The sequence below is a fragment of the Berghia stephanieae genome, chromosome 2 (assembly GCF_034508935.2).
Source record: "Berghia stephanieae isolate SIO BIC M18660-M18661 chromosome 2, UCSD_Bste_1.3, whole genome shotgun sequence".
NCBI lineage: Eukaryota > Metazoa > Mollusca > Gastropoda > Nudibranchia > Aeolidiidae > Berghia > Berghia stephanieae.
The window spans coordinates 82,762,738-82,783,453 of record NC_088361.1 but is presented as its reverse complement, the minus strand read 5'-3'; the positions used below and the strand labels follow the sequence as shown (position 1 = coordinate 82,783,453).

At 35.6% G+C, this 20,716-nt stretch overlaps 1 protein-coding gene across 11 annotated transcripts in view; it reads right to left on the bottom strand.

Annotated features, from left to right (window-relative positions):
• Positions 1 to 207: 207 nt before the first annotated feature.
• LOC144965661 (uncharacterized) overlaps positions 208 to 20,716 on the bottom strand; it is a 33,903-nt gene continuing 13,394 nt past the window's right edge. For 10 of the 11 annotated variants that reach the window (XM_078901224.1, XM_078901228.1, XM_078901234.1 and 7 more), the window contains 2 exons: positions 7,035 to 7,088; positions 208 to 5,425 (listed from right to left, as the gene is read on the bottom strand). In XM_078901224.1, coding sequence (XP_078757350.1) covers positions 3,360 to 5,425; positions 7,035 to 7,088 — 2,120 coding nt within the window. In that variant the 3' untranslated portion in view covers positions 208 to 3,359. Of the gene's footprint in view, positions 5,426 to 7,034; positions 7,089 to 9,302; positions 9,808 to 20,716 lie in introns of those variants that run through there. The other variant, XM_078901235.1, reaches the window with a different exon arrangement.

Here is a 20,716-nt window from a genome sequence, read left to right as displayed (position 1 = left end):
GGCGGGGCAGTATGGTTTTGTGGTGTTATCTGTGGCCATTAAACTGTTCCCGCGGTTTTTTGCCATTTCAAACGCCAAAATTTGCCATAAAAAAATGGTAAAATTTGCCATCAAAATAGCCAAATATGCCAAAACTTTGCCGCTAGTTTTACAAAAATCAAACAATTAAAACAGTATGTACGGTCAAAAATTGAGACAAATAGGGCATTTTATAGAGTATTGATGTCACAACATGTCAAAATGAATTTATTTACATTTTGAATGGTTTGAAATAATATTATAATGATAATAATAATATAGCCATAGTAAGTAAGTAAGTAAAAAAAAAGAAGGAAGTAATCAAAATATTTGATTCACTATTTAGCTTAAAATTTGGGAAATCAAAGTGAACAATCGCTTTAAAAAAATCAAAATTTGATGTTTTGTTTGTTTGTAAGGGTTTTACGGCGCTTGCAACATATTTAGATTATATCAGCGCCAGTAAAAAGGAAGAAAATGGGATAGTAAAAAGTTCTAGAATTACAATTAAAGCACCCAAGAAAAAGTAAGACATAGGGGAACTGCGGGACAAATAGGGATCCGATGTAGATTCCAAGAGCATACCACCAATGTACATAGTTTGAGATCATCTATAAGTCTCATCCGGACACAAGCACAAAATTCAACAAAGAGGAATACACTCAAATGCTTACATTATACATTGAAAATATCAAATATAATAATACATAACAGAGAGATGATTTACAAGGAAAAAAATATCATCTCCCAAAACAATAACTATGCATTTGACTGTTTCCCTCCCAGCTAGGACTCCGGCCAGGGCCAGGACAAAACCAAGTAATCTCATTCCAAGACAAAGACAGAAAGCATGTTGGAAAACAGTTACAAGGGGATAGAAGACACAGTATGTACCTCCCTGCCCACTATGGAAAAACTAATTAAGGAGAGGAAAAAAATAACTATTCACAAGGAAAGAGAAACAAAATCCATTTTCCAGTGGGGGCACATTAAATTTGTATTCTCTACTTTCTATCCAATTTTGAGCATTAGTATTATTGATTTATATTTCAATATAGGCCTAATGGGTTTTTGAATGAAAAACAAGGAAAAAATCATAATCATATCATGAAAACTAAGTGCAACTTGTGGCTAAAAATGAAATTGCATTTCATGAAAAATATTTTAATAGAACACATTTTGTTTACATAAATGATAAATTTGATAAATTTCTTAGGAAAAGAATTAAACTTTGAAAAGTAAAATATTTGAATGCAATAAAATAAAAATAGGAATTTCCTCATGAAATATCAAATCATTTGTCAGTTAGTATTAATTGTCTCGATTGTAGATTCTTGAAACTAGATAATTCTATTTTCTGTAGTAGTTATAGATAAACATAATAAATACTAATTTATTACTTACTTAACAAGTAAATAATCATTCAGAGAAATCATGTTATGAGAAACAAAAGTGTTTGCAGCATAATAGGATATAAAGTTAAAGTACATTTTTAATGAAAGTCGCCGTCTTTTCACAATTTTTCATAGCTTTTGGTTTTTTTAAAAATAAAAATTCGTCAATTTAGCCTAAAAACGGCGAAAATTTCGGCTTTTTGCGGCCAAAAAAAAATTTGCGGTTTTTTGCGGTCAAAGGTGAAATTTGCGGCCGCGAAAAACTGCGGGGACAGTACAGTATAAGGGGAGAGAAGACACAGCGTGACCTCCTGCCCACAATGGGAGGTCAAAAACCTCACATTACTGGTCATATTGAAACCTGAGATAATACAACTCTCTATCAACCATGTGGTCCATTTTCTTTTATGGTTGTGAAACGTGGACACTAACCGCACAGACAGAACAACGTATTGAAGCTTTTGAGATGTGGGCGTACAGGAGAATGCTGAAAATACCTTGGACAGCAAGAAAAACAAACATCGAAGTCCTCGACCTAATGGGCCAAAAACAAAAAGAACTTCTTTTGACTGCGAAGCACAAAAAGCTGTCATATTTTGGACATATGCGAAGACATGATAGTCTCGAAAAAAGGATAATGGAGGGAAGAATTGAAGGAAAAAGAGGCAGAGGAAGACAAAGGAAATCCTGGACAGATGGCATCAAGGAAGCTACAGGACGGCGCATGGCAGACTGTAACGAGGCTGCAATGGACCGTGAAGGATGGAAGGCCATGACATCCGACCTCTGGAAAGAGATGGAACCCGGTTAAGTTAATCAACCAATGTTTTGAAACCGTCTAGAGAACATACATCCATTGTTTCGAATCTAATATTACAAGTGAATGGTATGAAACATTTAATATTTTTGCCTGGCATTAGTATTACATGTGGAAAGGAAAATGTTAAATTTATCGCCTATTGAAAACGATACAATATATAACAAAAATGATGAATCAATACATCAATCATGTATATCAATTTATAGTAGTGGTAGCGTATAGCTACACCTCCAAATGCATTTCGTCAACCCAGCTTCTAAAGTCTTCCTCTGCCCTAAGGATGGTTTCGTAGCCACCTTCAAGTTTAGTGACTGGACAGTGGAGGACGATGTGATTGCTGGTCTCTGGGGCTGCCTGACATTTCTGGCAGGTATCACTGTTTCCAAGTTTTCATCTGCACATATTTGATGCAGTTCAGTTAAGTGGCGATTTGAGGAAATCCAGTATTTCCTGGCATTATTGAATGCAGGCACTGTTTTGGTTGGAACCTTAATGATGTTTCCTCCTCTTGGTGTTTCCCTGTTCCATATTTCTCTCCAGTTTTCCTCCACACTGAAGTCTGCCATTTTTGTTAGGTGGAAAGGTCTTCTCGATTAAAGTCTCGTTGTTGAAGGCGCCCCCTTTACGATTGATTTTATGGGAATCTTGTCTGTGGCTTCGTCAATTCTTGCATGCATTCTTTGATTAGCATCTATATATTTGAATCAGTCACCACGCATTCTTATGAGCCTTAGACTAGGGTGATTCAACTATTTTAATATTTCTTCATATGAACAATAACAGACATTAAGAAGCATTTAACATAGAAATATAATCTTCCAAAACTTGTACTATACATTTTACTGTTTACAATATACAAATCGTTTGTTTGTTTTTAAGGGTTTTATAGCGCTTGCAGCACATTTAGATAGATAATAAAAGCACCAGTAAAAAGTAAAATCAAACAATGGAAACCATCCTCTTGCACCCCACACACTTTACAGTCTTTTTTTCTCGACTCAATTTCACATTTCTCCATCTCCCGCTCTCGATCAAAAACCGATGTGAGCTTAATCTGATTTTGGTTATAGTCACTCTGAAATTTCTACTTTGTAAATCTAAATAGGACTCAAATTGGAAATAAACAGCTAGTCATGCTTAGAAAAAAGGGTCAGCTGTTCCTTTAAATCGCACAGTTTTAAGCGAGGTATGCTTTGCAAAATGCCGCTGCGATTTATTTTCTTCGTTGTGTTGTCATTCTTTATTTCCATATAGCCACTATGAGGAAAATAGGTCAAGTCTCCATTTTGAAACCAATCACAAGAAACTGTTGCACCGCTGCATCGTTCACATGTATCAATGTTGTAGGTCAAATAGCAAAATCTGGGGATAAGAAAACTGTTTTTGAATTTGGTGCCGTTGGGAAGTTCGATGTTTTTTCCATCTGGCAATGTAAATTTTGTTTTTTCTGGGAAATGAAACCAGCCAGACTTTCCACTACTGTAGCGCATGGCAAATTTTGCATCATCCGGAAGGGTGTATGTCATTCCAGAGGGAAGACAAATTTCATTTTCACGTTGATGACCTATACTGCAAGGGTCTGTTGACGGATTGAATTCAGCTTTTGAGTTAACAGAATCAGAAAATATAATATCAGTGCTTTTCTCAATCCAGCTTTGAGTTTCCTCTGAAATCAAAACCACGTCATCAGCAAGTGTCACATCCAACTCACACAACGCTGTATGGATAACTTTTTTTACCCAGTCTGTAAACAAATTTGAAATAACTTTCGGTTTTCCATTACTTTCATCAAACGTTAAATTTTCATTTGTTGATTCTCCTTCAAAAGAGATATCTTCTGCTGGAGGCTCTTTGTAGTTCATTTTATGAGTAGTCGAGCCATCTGGTGACTTACTTAATTTAATTAACATTGTACTATCACATTTAGTGATAACATCTGGAGAAAAATGATCATGGGAAGCTAACGTCTCCTTATACTGAGATAACACATCAATGAAGGTCTGTACAATTAAGTCTTGCGGACTTGTCAGAGCGTGATCACGTAGCAAGGGAATATGACCACCAGAATTTGAGTCAGATTTCTTCAGTGCTTGAATAGCAAAATCTTCCTCCGAGATGCCACTCTGAAAACTGGATGATGTTTCATTTTGAGCAAAACTAGTTAAATTCCCTTTGGAAAAAAAATGTCTTCCCAATTCTATGCCCAATTCTTGTTCAGCTTTCTTGAAACCTGGAAGAATAAGAGAAAAAATACATCTCACAGTTTGTGAGTTTAAATCCATTACTTTGAGAAATAGATCTTTTCTAAATGGGAGTGCTGTACTCTTTTGTTTTATGTCAAAAAGAAGAGCCATCAAAGGAGCCACATATGATTTCTCAAGACTCGAAGGAAATCTGCAGATAGTTCCATTCATAAAAGGGATCTGTACATCTGTCTTATAAATTGGATTGACGGGAACAGTCATATGCTCAATGTCACCGAGTGTTATTCTTTTACTCCAACCATGCGGATGCGATACGATCACCTCGTAAGAAGTATTCCCACAAGGAGACATGCTATTATTTATGGGTTTAAGAGGAGACCATGGTTTATTGACCAGTCTTGGTAAAATTCCAGTCTCATGGGTCGTACACATTACTTCACAGGCATCAGCGCGAAAAAATCTGCCTTTATTTACTACATATGGTACCATACATAAACCATAAAGTATCACAAAGTCCAAACCGTTATCAGAATCATAAAATAAGTCAAATTTAGCCCATTCGGCCTCCGCGTCATCGTAAATGACATGGGTAGCAGTCCGCACAATTAAAAACAAACATTCACTTTTTGGCGAGTTTGACTTTTTACATATTGGACACGGACATGGCTTGTTAATAACGCGGTCCAGCGCAACACGACTAATTATACCCGTTCCAAATCGGACCCGTCTGTACAGTTTTCTAAGGTGCCTGAACGGATAAGGATCTTTTGTATCCGAGAAATGGTCAGGCCTTTCTGAACTTGTGTATGACACTCGTATTCTCACTGTGAGTTCGCATCGGTTCCTAATTGAGGTCATGTTTTCTTCTGTTTGATATTCTTTTCGTAGGCAGTCCATGTTGAACTCTGACACAGGAATAAAATTGGCGTGGCCTGGGTTCTTGGGACAGTTATTGTCAATTGAATCTCCGGTGCCAGTTTCTGGAATGACTGGAAACAGAAACAAATAGTTTATTATATAACACAGAGACCTATTGTCTAAAATGTTATTCATCTTATCAAAATTATAATATGACGGGATGAATTTGACCCTTAATAGAATATTGCGAGTTAAAATGTAAATTAATGAGAACGTTGAATTTCCGCCACCAGTATCTGGATTGACTGGAAACAGAAACAATTAGTATACTATGTAACACAGAGACTGATTGTCTTACTTACTTACTTACTTATTCGAACAACTGACAGTATCACCTTAGCTCTAACCCTTCAGTCTTGTGCCATGACGTATAAGTTAGATGTCTTTTGAATTTTTTTCCAGGTGACAAAACAGCGTGTTAGATCTATTGTCTAAAATGTTACTCATCATCTCAAAATGGTAAAATGTCGGGATGAATTAGACGCTTAATAGAATATTAAGAGTTCAAATAAAAATAAATAAGAACTTGAATTTCTGCCACCAGGTTCTGGAATGTCACAAACAGAAACAAATAGTTTATTATATAACAGAGAGACCTATTGTCTAAAATGTTATCCATCATATCAAAATGGTCGTAATTGGACCCTAAATAGAGAATTAAGAGTATAAATTAAAATTAATAATAACTTTGAGTCTTTTTCAATTTCAGGTATTGTAATTATTTTGAAACATAATAGACATCAAAGAGGAAAGCGGGTTGAATTTCCATACTCATAAAAAAATAATGGTATATTATATAAATTTACTGTTCTATGTCAATTCACTTTTGATAACTTTTCCCCAAAACCAATCATTCTGATAAGCTCTATTTTAAATTCTCTTTTCTTGCCCACTTTTCCTCATATTATAAGCAAATTTCTGTCATAATATTTTTCCATTATTCTTAATATGAATTTTTCATGGGTTTTCCACAAGGACAACAATACCATGGTACAGGTGTCTGGTTTTCCAACAAAAAGGTACATAAACTCTATGATGACCTAAACTATTCCTGAAAATGTATCATGCATTTTATTCTACTTATTTATTGAAGAATAAAATGGCGGTTTTGTTGTTATTTCATTATGATGATTAGAACTTTTCTTGACAAAATTAATTTGGATCCCTAAAATGCATAATTTTCATGAAATTTGCCCTCTTATGCCATTCCCATAACTAAAATCCAAATTTCTTAAAACAAGCTTATTTTACAAAACGCCTCTTTTTTTCATTTTGAATAACATAAGAAGAATGTGCGAATATTCTAGGTAGGCCCTAATATCTTTTGCATTTTTAAAAAGAGAGTACCAAAAATATGCAGATATTTAGCCATTGTTTTTTACAACTACTACTACTACTACTACTGCTGCTGCTGCTGCTGCTGCTGCTGCTACTGCTACTGCTACTACTACTACTACTACTACTACTACTACTGAAAACGTGGTGACAAACATGATGGGTTTTGAAAACAGTTGTCGTAGCACCTTTGTTTACAGAGTACCATGTTTTATCTTACAGCCTCTGTGTTGCTCTCAACCAGCACTGAGAGCACATTTCGTGGATATTGAGCTATATAAAAGCTCAATTTGGGGTTTTAATTTCTATTTTTGTTTTTGTTTTGTTTTTGTTTACGGATCTTACATTCGCCATCCTTATTGCAGCCTGTAAGATGAACAGTCTCTTCCTCACGGGTACCTGTTGCACCAACAGAGAAGAGTAAGTTATCAGTTAAAACATTAATGTTATATCGACAATAATATTATCAATAATGATGATGATGGTAATAATAATAATAATAATAATAATAATAATAATAATAATAATAATAATAATAATAATAATAATAATAATAATAATAAAAGTAATAATAATAATAATAATAAAAGTAATAATAATAATAATAATAATAATAATAATAATAATAATAATAATAATAATAATAATAATAATAATAATAACAATAATAATATTAATAGTAATAATATTTTTATATCACCATTATTATTATTATTATTATCATCATCATCATCATCATCATCATCATCATCATCATCATCATCATCATCATCATCATCATCATCGTCATCAAAACAACTTCCAAACCGACTACGTCAGAGCAATTCAATCATAAACGTAAAGAAAAGAAAAAATCAAATATCAAGCAGTTAACTTGGATTGTACTACAGAAGAAGCTCCTTAATATCAATATTATAAAAAAAAACACTTTTTTCTTTTCTTTTTTTTTAAAGGTGTCGTAGGCACACCGGATTTGATCCTGGTTCAGACCCCGATCAGGCAAACCGGGGTGAAAACGCAATGTCTGTGGCCAAATACCTGGCCGATAAACCTAGGTACGGTCGATCGCTCGCAAAGCCATAATAAAGGCTCCATACACGCGCGGTTTTGATCTTGGTTCAGACCCCGATCAGGCAAACCGGGGTGAAAACGCAATGTGTGTGGCCAAATACCTGGCCGATAAACCTAGGGACGGTCCATCGCTCGCAAAGCCCGTCTTGCTTAATATTTTTCGAGGCGATCGGCGATCGGGGGCGTGGCAGTATAAAAAATTGGACAATTTTTTTTTTCGGATTTTCGCTGTTTTGACGTCAGATTCGTGATCAGCGTCGAATCTACAATAGGTTTGATACCAAGAACTATGTTTTTACTCCAAAATTGATGAAATTAGAAATAAATTTTAATTAATATTGAGGCTATGTGGCCGACAGAACAGTGCCCCTCCCTGTTTTGTGATGCACCAAGTGGTATGACTCTCGCTTTCGGATCGGAAGATTCGGGTTTCGAGACCCGCTCTGAGTGGCGCAGAGTTGAGTCCTTGGAAAAGGCTCTTTACTCCCATTCTCTCACGGTACTCAGGTGTAATACGAGTACATGGCCGTTCGTTGTCTTTGTTGGGGAAAAATGTCACATCGCCTGACAGGCGTCATGTCTCGTCTTGCAAGTTTAATATTGCTGTTGCCTTGGGACCCCTTGTAAAGCGCTTTGAGCACGTGGATATTGCGCCAAATAAATGCTGTGTTATTATTTTTTAAAAATAATATTTTTATAAATGTTGCGCCAGGAAGAGGTAGATGGCAAAAGTTTCGTTCTTGATCATCGTAAAATTTATAAAGGATTTCATACAAAATAAAAAATAGTTTTCTTAATTTTCAATGTGATGATATAATAATATGCCAATTCTTATTTATTTTTTTTCCTCACCCGTTGACGCGACATGACGGTCGACCTTGACACATACATTTGGGATTGGCAGATGCCAAAAAGCCTTGACTACGGGATGACAGGGGTGGGCATTGTAACCTTGAATTATAATCTACAAACAACCCCCCCCCCCCCCCAAAAAAAAAATAAAATAAAATAAAAAAAGAGCTGTGTGCGTGTGTGTGGTGGTGGTGGGGGGGGGGGGGGGGGGGCTGCGAATGCAAGTAGTCCCGAGGAGTACCCTTTTAACCCGCCACGGGAGCACTGTCGATTTGTTTTACAAATAATAATAATAATAATAATAATAATAATAATAATAATAATAATAATAATAATAATAATAATAATAATAATAATAATAATAATAATAATAATAATAATTATGACGATTAATAAAAAATCTTTATTGTCCACAAAATGGAAAAATGTCCGTGGTCTACATCGCTTTTAAACTTAAATCGGATTGCAAATGTATTGATGTTATGAGTATTGGAAAAATACTCACGACATCTCCATCGGGGTATAACATATTAACACACAAAATTGCAAACTCGAATGTTCATAGTCTGATTGATATAACTTAGTGATAAGTTAATTATAAAAATGGCTGTCTAAAAGCAATAACAACGGGTTGACTAACGTCAAATTCATTCCTTCTATTGATGCTCTGTGTTAAATTAAAATACTCACAAAGTCCGCCAGCCAGAAATATCACTCCAGTCCAAAAATCTACATGGAACCTTGAACTTTTTAGTCTGATATATTTTAATGAGAACTAATCACAAAAATGGGTGTCTAAAAACAATAACAATGAGATGAATGACGTCAATTTGGATCCTTCTATAAATATCCAAGAACTTAACTCACTCCATCCGCTCTCTCCTCTTTCAATACATATGAATCTATTTTGTGAAGTGACACTCGCATTTGGATCGGACGGTACTGGATTCGAGTCCCGCTCTGAGTGGCGCATAATTGAGTCCTTGGAAAAGGCTCTTTACTCGCATTCTCTCACCTTGTTCACTGTTAAAATGAGTACTTCGCTGTTTACAGCGTCGTCTCTGTCGGGAAACAATTGCAATATCGCTTAGCAGTCATGTCCCGTCTAACATGTTTTTATGTTGGCCAAAGACCCTTATAAAGTGATTTGAGCACCTTTATTGAATATAGCGGTATATATGGCGCAAGTAAATTTTTCTCTCTTTCTCTCTCTCTCTCTCTCTCTCTCTCTCTCTCTCTCTCTCTCTCTCTCTCTCTCTCTCTCTCTCTCTCTCTCTCCCTCTCTCTCTTATAGCTATTGCTACATATGATGCGAATATCTTGGACGGTTATTGATGCTATGAGTTTAGGTAAAATGCTCACAACATCCACCAGTCGGAAATAACGTACCGTCACACAAAACTACGAGTAACCTTGAACGTTAAAAGTCCGATTGATATAATTTAGTGAGAACTAATTACCAAAATGACTGCCTTAATACAATAATAAAGAGTGGAATGATGTCAATTTCGTTCCTTCAACAGTCTAATTGATATAATTTAGTGAGAAGTAATCACTATTGTGCGCAAGACGAAAGATAGAATAACAGACAGTAACTGGGATCGGTTCTGTCGGCCACATAGCCTCACTATTAATTAAAATTTATTTCTAATTTCACCAATTTTTGGAGTAAACACACAGTTCTTAGTATCAAACCTATTGTAAATTTGACGCTGATCACGAATCCGATGTGAAAACAGCGAAAATCCGAAAAAAAATTGTCCACTTTTTTATACTGCCACGCCCCCGATCGCCGATCGCCTCAAAAAAATATCTCCCCGTGTGTGGGCAAAAATCATCTGCGATAAACGCAGGGATCGGGTCACAGCGACGAGGTCATCCGTACCGCGATCAGCGGATGTCAGCGTCTATGGGGGGCTTTATTTAAAGGAGATTATGACCAAAACGTAAAAAGGTAACTAACAAAAACAGACCACCCCCACCCCCCCCCCCCCATCCTCATCCACTTCCAAAAACAAGAAACAAAGAGTTTTTCTGTTTGTTTTTTTTTCTTCTCTCCCACCTCTGTTTAACCCTACGGGAAAAAATCGTTTTACTTTTTCGTAATTTCTTGTCTCTTCTGTCATGGCAGTTTTTTGCATCGGTGATTTGCATTGCGGCCGCAAAATTTGCAATTTTTTGCAAATTGTCGAGATTTTGAAAAAAAAAAAAAAAAATTTTTTTTAAATATAGTGGGGACCAGTGATGATAATCTTCCGCGGATTTCTGGGATTTTAGGATTTGTTCATAAATGTTCCGTTGTTTTTTGTCATGTCAAACATTTTCTGCTCAGTGGTAGTTCAGGGGGGAAAAAACAATAATATGCCTTCTATCATTTTTTGACACCTCTGCTCAGTTGCATGAATTTTGGTGACACTCCTTTATTTATGACGTTAGTCTAGACACGCTGGCGCCAAATGTCAAAGGCAGCACAAGACACATGGTGGCAATGAATGAGAAGATGATCGAACGGGAAGGGGATGGAGCAAATGGGTGTAAATATTTGTGTACATTTTAGCTGTAACATGATAATACATTCATTTGACGATTTTATAAGGTTTTTTAAGTTTTGTTTTGTTTTTGTTTGATTGTTCTGAATTTGTTAATAGAATTCATTACAACTTGTGTCTAATTATAAAACAATTTTTAAAAAAAATAAAAATCAATTCATTAACTCTCTCTCTCTCTCTCTCTCTCTCTCTCTCTCTCTCTCTCTCTCTCTCTCTCTCAGCCACCCTTCTATCTTCATATTATGTAGGCTGATCGATTTAAGAAATGGTTGTTTATAAGCTAATTTAAATTTGCTTTGTTGATGGAATATGTTTTGCAATTGATTAAAGATTCTTATTTATAAGCGATTGAAGTTGAAAAATCGCCAAGTTTTAAGAATTTGGCACTAAAATTGCCAAAGTCACAAAATAGCCGTAGTAAACTGGTACTGGTATCAAATAGAACAGTAAAGGAAGGTGCCCCATATGTAAACAATAACATTTGACGTCAAACGTGACCCAGATTTTTTTATAAATGACCCGAACTATGCTGCAGTTGACCTTTAGTAATGTCATGCGCATCCAACCAACTTTTTGTTTACATGTTGCTAAGGCAGCAAACTGAAGCTGATCGTGAATAAATTCCAGCTGTTTACTCCGAGCCTGAGATAGCTAGGGAGGCCACGATCATATTATTTATAGCCCAAATGCTCCTTTTATTTTGTAGGAAAACCATAATCATGGTTCCCCCTCCTCCCGTAAACAAAACCATATCTATGTTCAGGGAAACTAAGATTGTTGCTTGTTTTTGGTTAAGGTGGACCGTACTTTTTTTTTTTTTTTTTACAGCGTATCAAATGATCAAAGTCAAAGCATACGGTCAATGCAATGAAGAGAGTAAATTCGAATCTATCTCCTATCTCTTCGCTCAGATGACCATTTTGAACAGAAGACTACTACTACGTACTTCTACTATAACTGCACTACCACTACTGTATTATAACCACTGATACCACAAAACTAGACTGAACTAACGGACCGTATGGCTCAGCGGTACGGTTTTCGTCTTGTCACAAAAGTCGAGCAATGCCAATGCTAAGTGTGATCAGTAATAGGATGGATGACTAATCGTGAAAAATTGTGGTCCCCGCGTTGTTTCCCTGGCTAAGGCACTTTGCCGCTTACCCCACTCGATTGAATGAGTATCTGGCTACAGAAATGACGGGTAGTGACAGGTTTAGTACACAAGGGTCGCTTAACAGGCTGTATGACAAAGAAATATGGTTCCATACGGCTTGTTGAAGTGTGGGGGGGGGGGGGGGGGGGGGGATAAATATGAAACATTGTGAAGCGCATTGCTCACGGCTATCTGAATCTGTAGAAATGCGCTGTATAAATATTCATATTTATGTACTTGGTCCAACTGTTACTATTTCTACTACTAGACCTCTACTACTAATATTATTATTAATAACAATAATAATAATAATAATAATAATAATAATAATAATAATAATAATAATAATAATAATAATAATAATAATAATAATAGTTATTATTATTGTTGTTGTCAATATCACCGTTTAATGGTAAAAGTGTTAAAGATACTTGCAAAATGTTGGTGTTGTGTATGTTGTAGCAATCGGCCTCCAGCGACGCAACTCTGTCTACAAGAGACGCACAAGACCGTGGCACTAAACATCCCTGGCATGCATTTAGTCATACAACATGAAAGCAACATTCACGGTAGCGTTAACTACGTCAAAGTCAAAGACAAATCAATAGTGACATACAACCAGGACATGACAGTAAGTGAGGTGGAAATTCTCAGAATTGAAGGCAGACACTTCAATGTGATATCTGTCAACAAACCTCCACCAACGCCATTCAAGTGGCCAGTTACATCCACCACTAGTGAGAAACCAATGATTGTGATAGGTGACTTTAACAGCCACAGCACCAAATGGGGATACAATGAGAACAACGAAGATGTAGATACTGTTGAGGAATGGGCTGACCAATATAATCTGACACTCTTCTATGACGCATGAATCATCCTTTTCAAGCGCTCGCTGGAGAACAGGTTACAACCCAGACCCTGCATTTGTGTCTTCCAGACATGTCAAAAACTGTCGGCAACCCTATACCAAAATCACAATCCGGACCAATCGCCATTGAGGTAGGATCAGTCATCTCTACGAGAACAAAAAAATTACATGAACTGTGTTCGTGGACCTGGCAGCTGCCTATGACACAGTAAATCACAGGAAACTGCTCCTAAAGGTTGCAAGGGTAACTCGTAACACAAAAATAGTTGCAATAATAAAATCCCTTATGTCAAACCATCACTTTTTTGTGGAAATGGATGGGAAGAAAAGCAGATCACAAAAGAACGGACTCCCTCAAGGATCGGTAATTGCACCTATCCTTTTCAACGTTTATACCAATGACCAACCTCAGTTCGAGAACATCCAGGGGTTTCTATATGCTGATGATCTGTGTCTCGCGTCCCAGGCCTCTGATTTCAAGACCATTGAGGAGAGACTAACGGATGTCCTGGAGCCACTCTCTGAGCCCACATTTAAAGAACTCACAAAATGCTAACCCAGGAAAAACTCAAGAGTGTGCTTTCCATATAAAGAGCCGCCAAGTCTAAAGAAAACAGGAAACTGAACATCTCCTGGAATGGGGACATATTGGAGAACAACACATTCCCCGTGTACCTCGGTGTTACCGTAAACCGCACAATGTCCTTTTCTCAGAACGCAAAGAAAACAAAAGCAAAGGTGGCCAAAAGAAACAACTTCCTAAGAAAAGAGAAGAAAAACTTACACGGGGAGCAGATCAGAAAACAGTCAGGACAACCATACTAGCCCTCTGCTATTCAACAGCCTAAAAGGTCTCACCAGTCTGAGTAAGATCCTGCCATGTCAAAATAACACCTGCCGGATCATTAGAGTAACTTGAAACCGACTGCAGTTCCAGTCCTCCATCGGCTGGCTGGCATTGCACCTCCCCACATTCGAAGAGCCACTGCTTCCAAAGCCCAGAAATATAAACAGAAAATGGACCCAAGGCACCCCCAACATGACCACAGCCCAATAAAAAGTAGACTGAAGTCGAGAAAGAGCTTCATGACGGAAGAAAGCATCAACCCTGACCATGCAGCTGTATACAGGATTTCCACACAGAGTGGGACAATCATGCAAATGAAGCTGTTGGAGATCCGAGAGAAGAACTGTCCTACGGAACCGAGCTCCCCAGGAATGAATTGGTAACACTGAACACAGCACGGGCAAAACTTGTGAGAACAACTGGTGGCATGAAAAAGTGGGGGCTGGCTGAGACTAGCTTGTGTACATGTGAATGCCCAGAGCAGACATCCTTAGAGAATGCCAGGATGGGCTCAGCTGCACTGACCATGACCTAAGAGTCTGCTCCCCAATGCTGTGGAGTGAGTTTGGTGTTGGTGCGACAAGCTATGATGATGATGACTTGCAAAATTAATAAGTCTTACACCTGGCAACATATAAAAAAAAAGTAAGATGACAAAGATTAAGATTAGAATGTTAGGATGATGATCTTTTTAATATCAAAGTACTTTTGTAACCCGGCATTGCTAACTTTCATGTGTAACCCAGAATGAAAAGTTATTACAAAAGACGAATGCAAGATATTTAGATAAATTGCTAGTCTATCATTGTGGTAGACGTAAATGTATTAAACTTACATATCCAATAACCTGTAGGTTAACAGAGAAGGAAGGGCGCACAAGTTCATTGTAATTTGAAATTGAGGAGTTGGAGTTGGAACAAAGTTGATTTGCATTGAGTCAGAATTCAATCAAGTCTTAGATTGAAGAAAAAAGCCCAAAGAATCTTTCTTTAAAACAAGAAACAAAAAAAAAAACCCAAAAAACCTACAGCGTGCACCAGAATGAATAAAAACAGGACAGTCTTTAAACTGCATCAATGGAAATCACATCTTGCATATACAAGACCTCTAGTGCTATTGTGAGGACTGGTTCTCAGTCTCACCCGTCCTGCCGTATCTGAGGGCCATAACACAACTTGTGAAATCGAAATAAATTAAAAGCAGATTATAAATTTATATCACTTTTATTGTCATTTCATTCATATTCATGTTATTCAAACTGAAAATCATTTTTAAAAATATAGATAAGATGGTTCTCCATTATAAAGGTATGCTTGTATTCTCATCCTGTGAAAGAGAAAGAAAAAAAATAAAGAAAATTGATAATTATTACTGAAACTGTGTAGTTCCATTTTTTTAAATCTGTGATTTAAGAGCCTTAGCAAAAGCTTTGATTAAGAAAGGTTCTGATATGCAACATCACATGGTCCCATCTATCAAATTCTACTACCATTACAAATCAGCTACATAAATAGATTCATCAGTACTCTTATCTTGTTGATAAATTAAATTATAAATATAGAAAAGGATATAATAAACTTTTAAAAATAATTAGAAAGTTAAATGGTAGACAAGATAAAGAGATATTTGCCTATTTCTTTTTAAATTTCTTATTCATAACCAAGGAAGCAGGTTTCTTTTGCTATATTCTTCTTGACTTCCCTATGTAAATGTTTCTTTCGAGTGTATAACAAGCTCACAGGGCATTTGTATAAAGAAACAGGAGCCAATACCATTAAAATGGAGATACCACTGCCAAAAATTACAACGGGATAGAAATGCATTGGTTTTAACGTGTATTAGACGCTGTCATTAGAAAAAAGTTTTTTAAAATCTTTACAAACTACAGTAAGCTGCTTTTAAAATTAAGAAATGCTCGAAAGCAAAATATGGTCCTGTTCTCTCAATCACCGCTCTCTAGTCTCTAGATTATACTTGGTAGGTCAATAAAGCTGAGAGGTTTTATGAAGAATATAGAATAAAAACATTAATTCCATTAAAAAAACATAGAAGGGTCCATAATGATATATGAGGAACTCTATAAGATACAGTAACAAATGAAAGCCATTTTGATAATCTTGAAGGATATGACTCAATGATGATGATGATGATAATAATAATAATAATGATACTTCTTCCTGAATATAAATTGTTTAATTCCCATGGTATAGGCAGGCCAATGCTTCCAGAACAATTAAAGGAATGCAGAGACTCATTCTTGTTGTAATGTTATTTAGATCTGAAAAAAAAAGATAAGCATGGCATCCTAAACCATTTTCCCATGGTCCCATAAAAAGCAATATCATCTCACACAAAATCATAAAGTAAAATTCATATGGACCAACCAATGAATAAAAGTTATAATTATCTTATTTTATCAATTATTATCATTGGATTTATTTAACTTTATATTTATTATTATTAATTAAATGCCAATTTGAAATTAAGATAGCAATGTTTGAATGAATAACTGGATCTAACTCTACAAGTAAAATGTAAATGTGCAACTTATTCAGAGTTCATCAAGCACTTGTTACAGTCTGTTGCTTCATGTTACAGGAAAAACTCCAGTTCCATGAGCCTTATGACTCAAAAGGACCAATTATTTCAAAGTAAGATGAAATACCATTTATTGTTTAAAGAAAGTTATCAAGCACTATTTAAGGTCTGTTGCTTCATGTTACAGAAACAGGAATAACTCCAGTTCCATGAGCCTTATTACTCTAAAGAACCACTTATTTCAATGTAAGAAGAAATACCATTCAATGTTGAATATATAGACATGACCTATTTCTTAATGGTTTGCTTATATTTATTCAATAAAAACATTAGAAAACATAATGGACCTGGAACTCAGATACCACTAGGTTGTTAAAACTAAAACCGTTGGGTCAGGTCTAATTTTATCAGAGATTTATGATCATGAAGGCAAGATTACATAACCAATGTCGATTAGCTTTTAAAAAATGGGCTTTTATTTACCTTCTGGTGAACTCATTTGATCAGTATTTCCTGTATTTAACTTTTTGATCACATAAGAAAAGTCTAATAAACATTGAATATTTTTTAATGCCTCTAGATTTCACTTTAAAGTCAAATAAAATATCTGATCACAAATAAAATTTTTGATAATTCGATCAATAGAGAGAGCTTTTCAAAATTGTTGGCTTATCATTCCTCAGGCAAAATTTAGATAAGACATCATTTCACATATCATGGTGTTTCCTATGAATTACAAAATCCTAAAAAGCTTCTTCTTCATAAAAAAAACGTATGAAATAAAATTAGGTAATCTAAAGTAATCCGAGAGGTTTAGTTTTCATTTCAATCCAAGGTAAATCCGTAAAGAGTTGTGGGACCAGGCCCCTCTTGATCATTACCCCCAAAATAGATTGAACTAACAGGGATGTGTATAAGTATAAAACTGTAACAAAACCCCACGACCCCCCACAACACTCATACAAAAACTTAAACACAGTTTTTTTCATTTTCATTTCTCTTGAGCCAAGGGAAACTCGTTGCTCATTTTAGCTGCACAGATTCATTCAATCGCTCCCCCCCCCCCCCCCCCCCCCCTTTTTTTTTTTTAAAACTTTTTTTTTTTTTGAGCGAGTCTATTCTTTTATCCTTTTTTGTTTGGCCTTGTTCCGTTTCTGAGCATGAATTTCTTAAAATTGTTTTTATTTTTTTTTTAAATAAAAAAATATTGTTTGTTTTTTTTCCTCTATCGGTCTGGGAATAACCAATTTTCGTTATTGGCAGACCCTGTCTGGGAATAATCATAGCGACGACGAAAATATCAGACCGCACTCCCTGCATTTTACAATAAAATATGTTTTCTTTCACACAGCTACCGACCAAATAAGGCGAATAGGCTTGGAAGATCCAAAACGTCATACATGTAGTTTGACCGCTGTGATTATCCCCAGACACCTGTCTGGGGATAATAAAAATTTGTTATCCCCAGACACCTGTCTGGGGATAACAAATTTTTACTATCCCCAGACGCATATTTGAAACGCCGCTCTTTTAAACAATTATCCACATTCCAGAACATGGAATGTTTCCAGATGCACATAGAAATAAGGAAAGTTAATAAAATATCTATAAAAACATAAAATTATCAACATTAAAATCAGTTGTTACTACATATACACAATATGCGTCGACTTCGAAGTGGGTGTCATGGCCGAATGGTTTAGTCGTCTGCCTGGAAGTTTGACCATAATCGACGTTGTGGGTTCGAATCCTGGTAACGTATTTTTTTTTTTTTTAAATTCCGTCTTCTTTTTACAGAACGTTGAAAGGAATAAATGTCCCATCCATCCTCCCCCCACCTCTTTTTATATTATTAAACTCTCTCTCTCTCTCTCTCTCTCTCTCTCTCTCTCTCTCTCTCTCTCTCTCTCTCTCTCTCTCTCTCTCTCTCTCTCTCTCTCTCTCTCTCTCTTTTGTTTTTTTCTAGTTTCTAGCAAATATATTCGTCCCCACTCCGATCTCAAATAGTGTCTAAAAAGAATAAATAATTAAAAAGCAAACAAACAGAAATATTCAGAGAGCGACCAAATGGTCAGATAGAGGAGAAAAAAAAAAACAATAATTGTTTTAAAAATAAAAACAATAATTGTTTTAAAAAATAAAAACAATTTAAGAAATTCATGCTCAGAAACGGAACATTTACATAAAGGTTTAGCAAAAAAAAAACAAAACTCTAAGGTTTAGGTCAAAATATAAAAAAAAAAAAAAGAAAAAGAGAGATTTCCCTCGGAGCAGGGAATAGTGTTAACAATAATAATAATAATAATAATAATAATAATAATAATAATAATAATAATAATAATAATAATAATAATAATAATAATAATAGTAATAGTATGATAATAAGAGTATTAATAATAAAAATAATATTATTATTGATAATAATATAATAATGATTATGATGGTAATAGTAATAATAATAACAAATATTACAATTATTATTATTATTATTATTATTATTATTATTATTATTATTATTATTATTATTATTATTATTATTATTATTATTATTATTATTATAATTATTATCATTTGACCAAAACAAAAAAAAAAACAATAATAGATCTAGAGCAAATTAAATTATAATGAAATAATATTATCGGAGAAATAAAAATTCAACTGATTAAAAAAAAAAACTCTTGCTCGGAACTCGGAACAAAAGTGAAAACAATGAAAACCAATTGGGAAGAAAGAAAGAAAAAGTAAAAAAAAAAAAAAATGTGTGTGTGTCCGGGGGGGGGGGGGGGGGGGGCGGTCGCAACTGGGTCGAATCTGTGCAGCTAAAAGGAGTAAAATGAAAGGTGGCCTAACCACTGAGCTGCCTATCCACACCGCTATCGGAATGTTTTAAATTCATATATGAGCTAAACATATTTCCACCATTTTTGCTTCCTTGTTTTGGTAGTTATTTTTATCTCTGATTCGAATAAAAGTATGTTGTTGGATCTAGTTTTGTGGACGTGTGATACTAAATTGTATTGTCTTGTGCGAAGCAGACAGGAAAATAACAGGTGTGGGTTAGTGTCGAGCGGAAGTCTCGATGATACCTCAAGTCATCGGCCACCAACACTCAAAACTTCCCGAACTCGATGACCAAGGAAAAGTCGGGAATTCCCGAGAAGTAGCACTTCAACTGAGCTTTGGATGGCTTTTTTGTATTAAAACTTAAAATACATTAAATAAATTCACTTTGTATAATAATAAAACATTGATACCTATAACCATTTTGATCTATTTACGACGTTTGTGTTTTGTTAGCTGTTTAAAATATGATATAACGTCAATACCCAATACCAATGACTAGGTATTGAATGAAAGCACCGATGACTAGAGCGATGCTCGAGACTTTTTTGAGTCTCGAGACTCAAAAAAGCATCGAGACGCAAAAAAGTCTCGAGCTTCGCTGAAATCATCGCCGACGAGAGAGGGGTGAACAATGCAGATAGTACACATTGTTAGTAACGCGTGCGTCGCTCGCGCAGTATAGTCTCGAGACTCGGGACTCGGGACTCAATACGAGAAGCATCGACGACCGAGATTCTCGAGACGAGAAAAGCATCGAGAACTAAGTCGAGGTCGGTACCTTCTCAGTCGTCGATGACCTGACTTCTCAAAACCTAAAGCATCGTTGACCTTTTGGTGACCCGGATGCCCTCCCTAGTGTGGGTTTTGGGCTTTGGGGCGAACAACACCATGGCCTAGGAATTCGTCCGCGACATAAAAATTATTCCCGGTCGTCCCCAAAATTGTGGCCAGAATGAGCAAATTATAGAAACAAGAGATGGTCAATAAAGTTAACAGGTAGGTAGGTAATGAAAATTTAAATGGTTGGTGGACTATGAACAGATTTGATGATTAACAACTTTCTTCCTGGTTGAAAATAAAAAGTCGAATTGCCAGTTTGACGTTTTCAGATCAAAGTAACAAAAGAAATTTCATTGATCCATTTGCTTTAAAATATTTTTTTTAAAAGAGCTGGATTTGACATTTGATCACTATTTACTTTCATCTTGTGTTAAATATCACTTGATATATTAACTGTTTTGGGACACAACCACTAGTATTTTTTCCAGAATATTTGGTATTTTTCACGCCTAGTTTGGC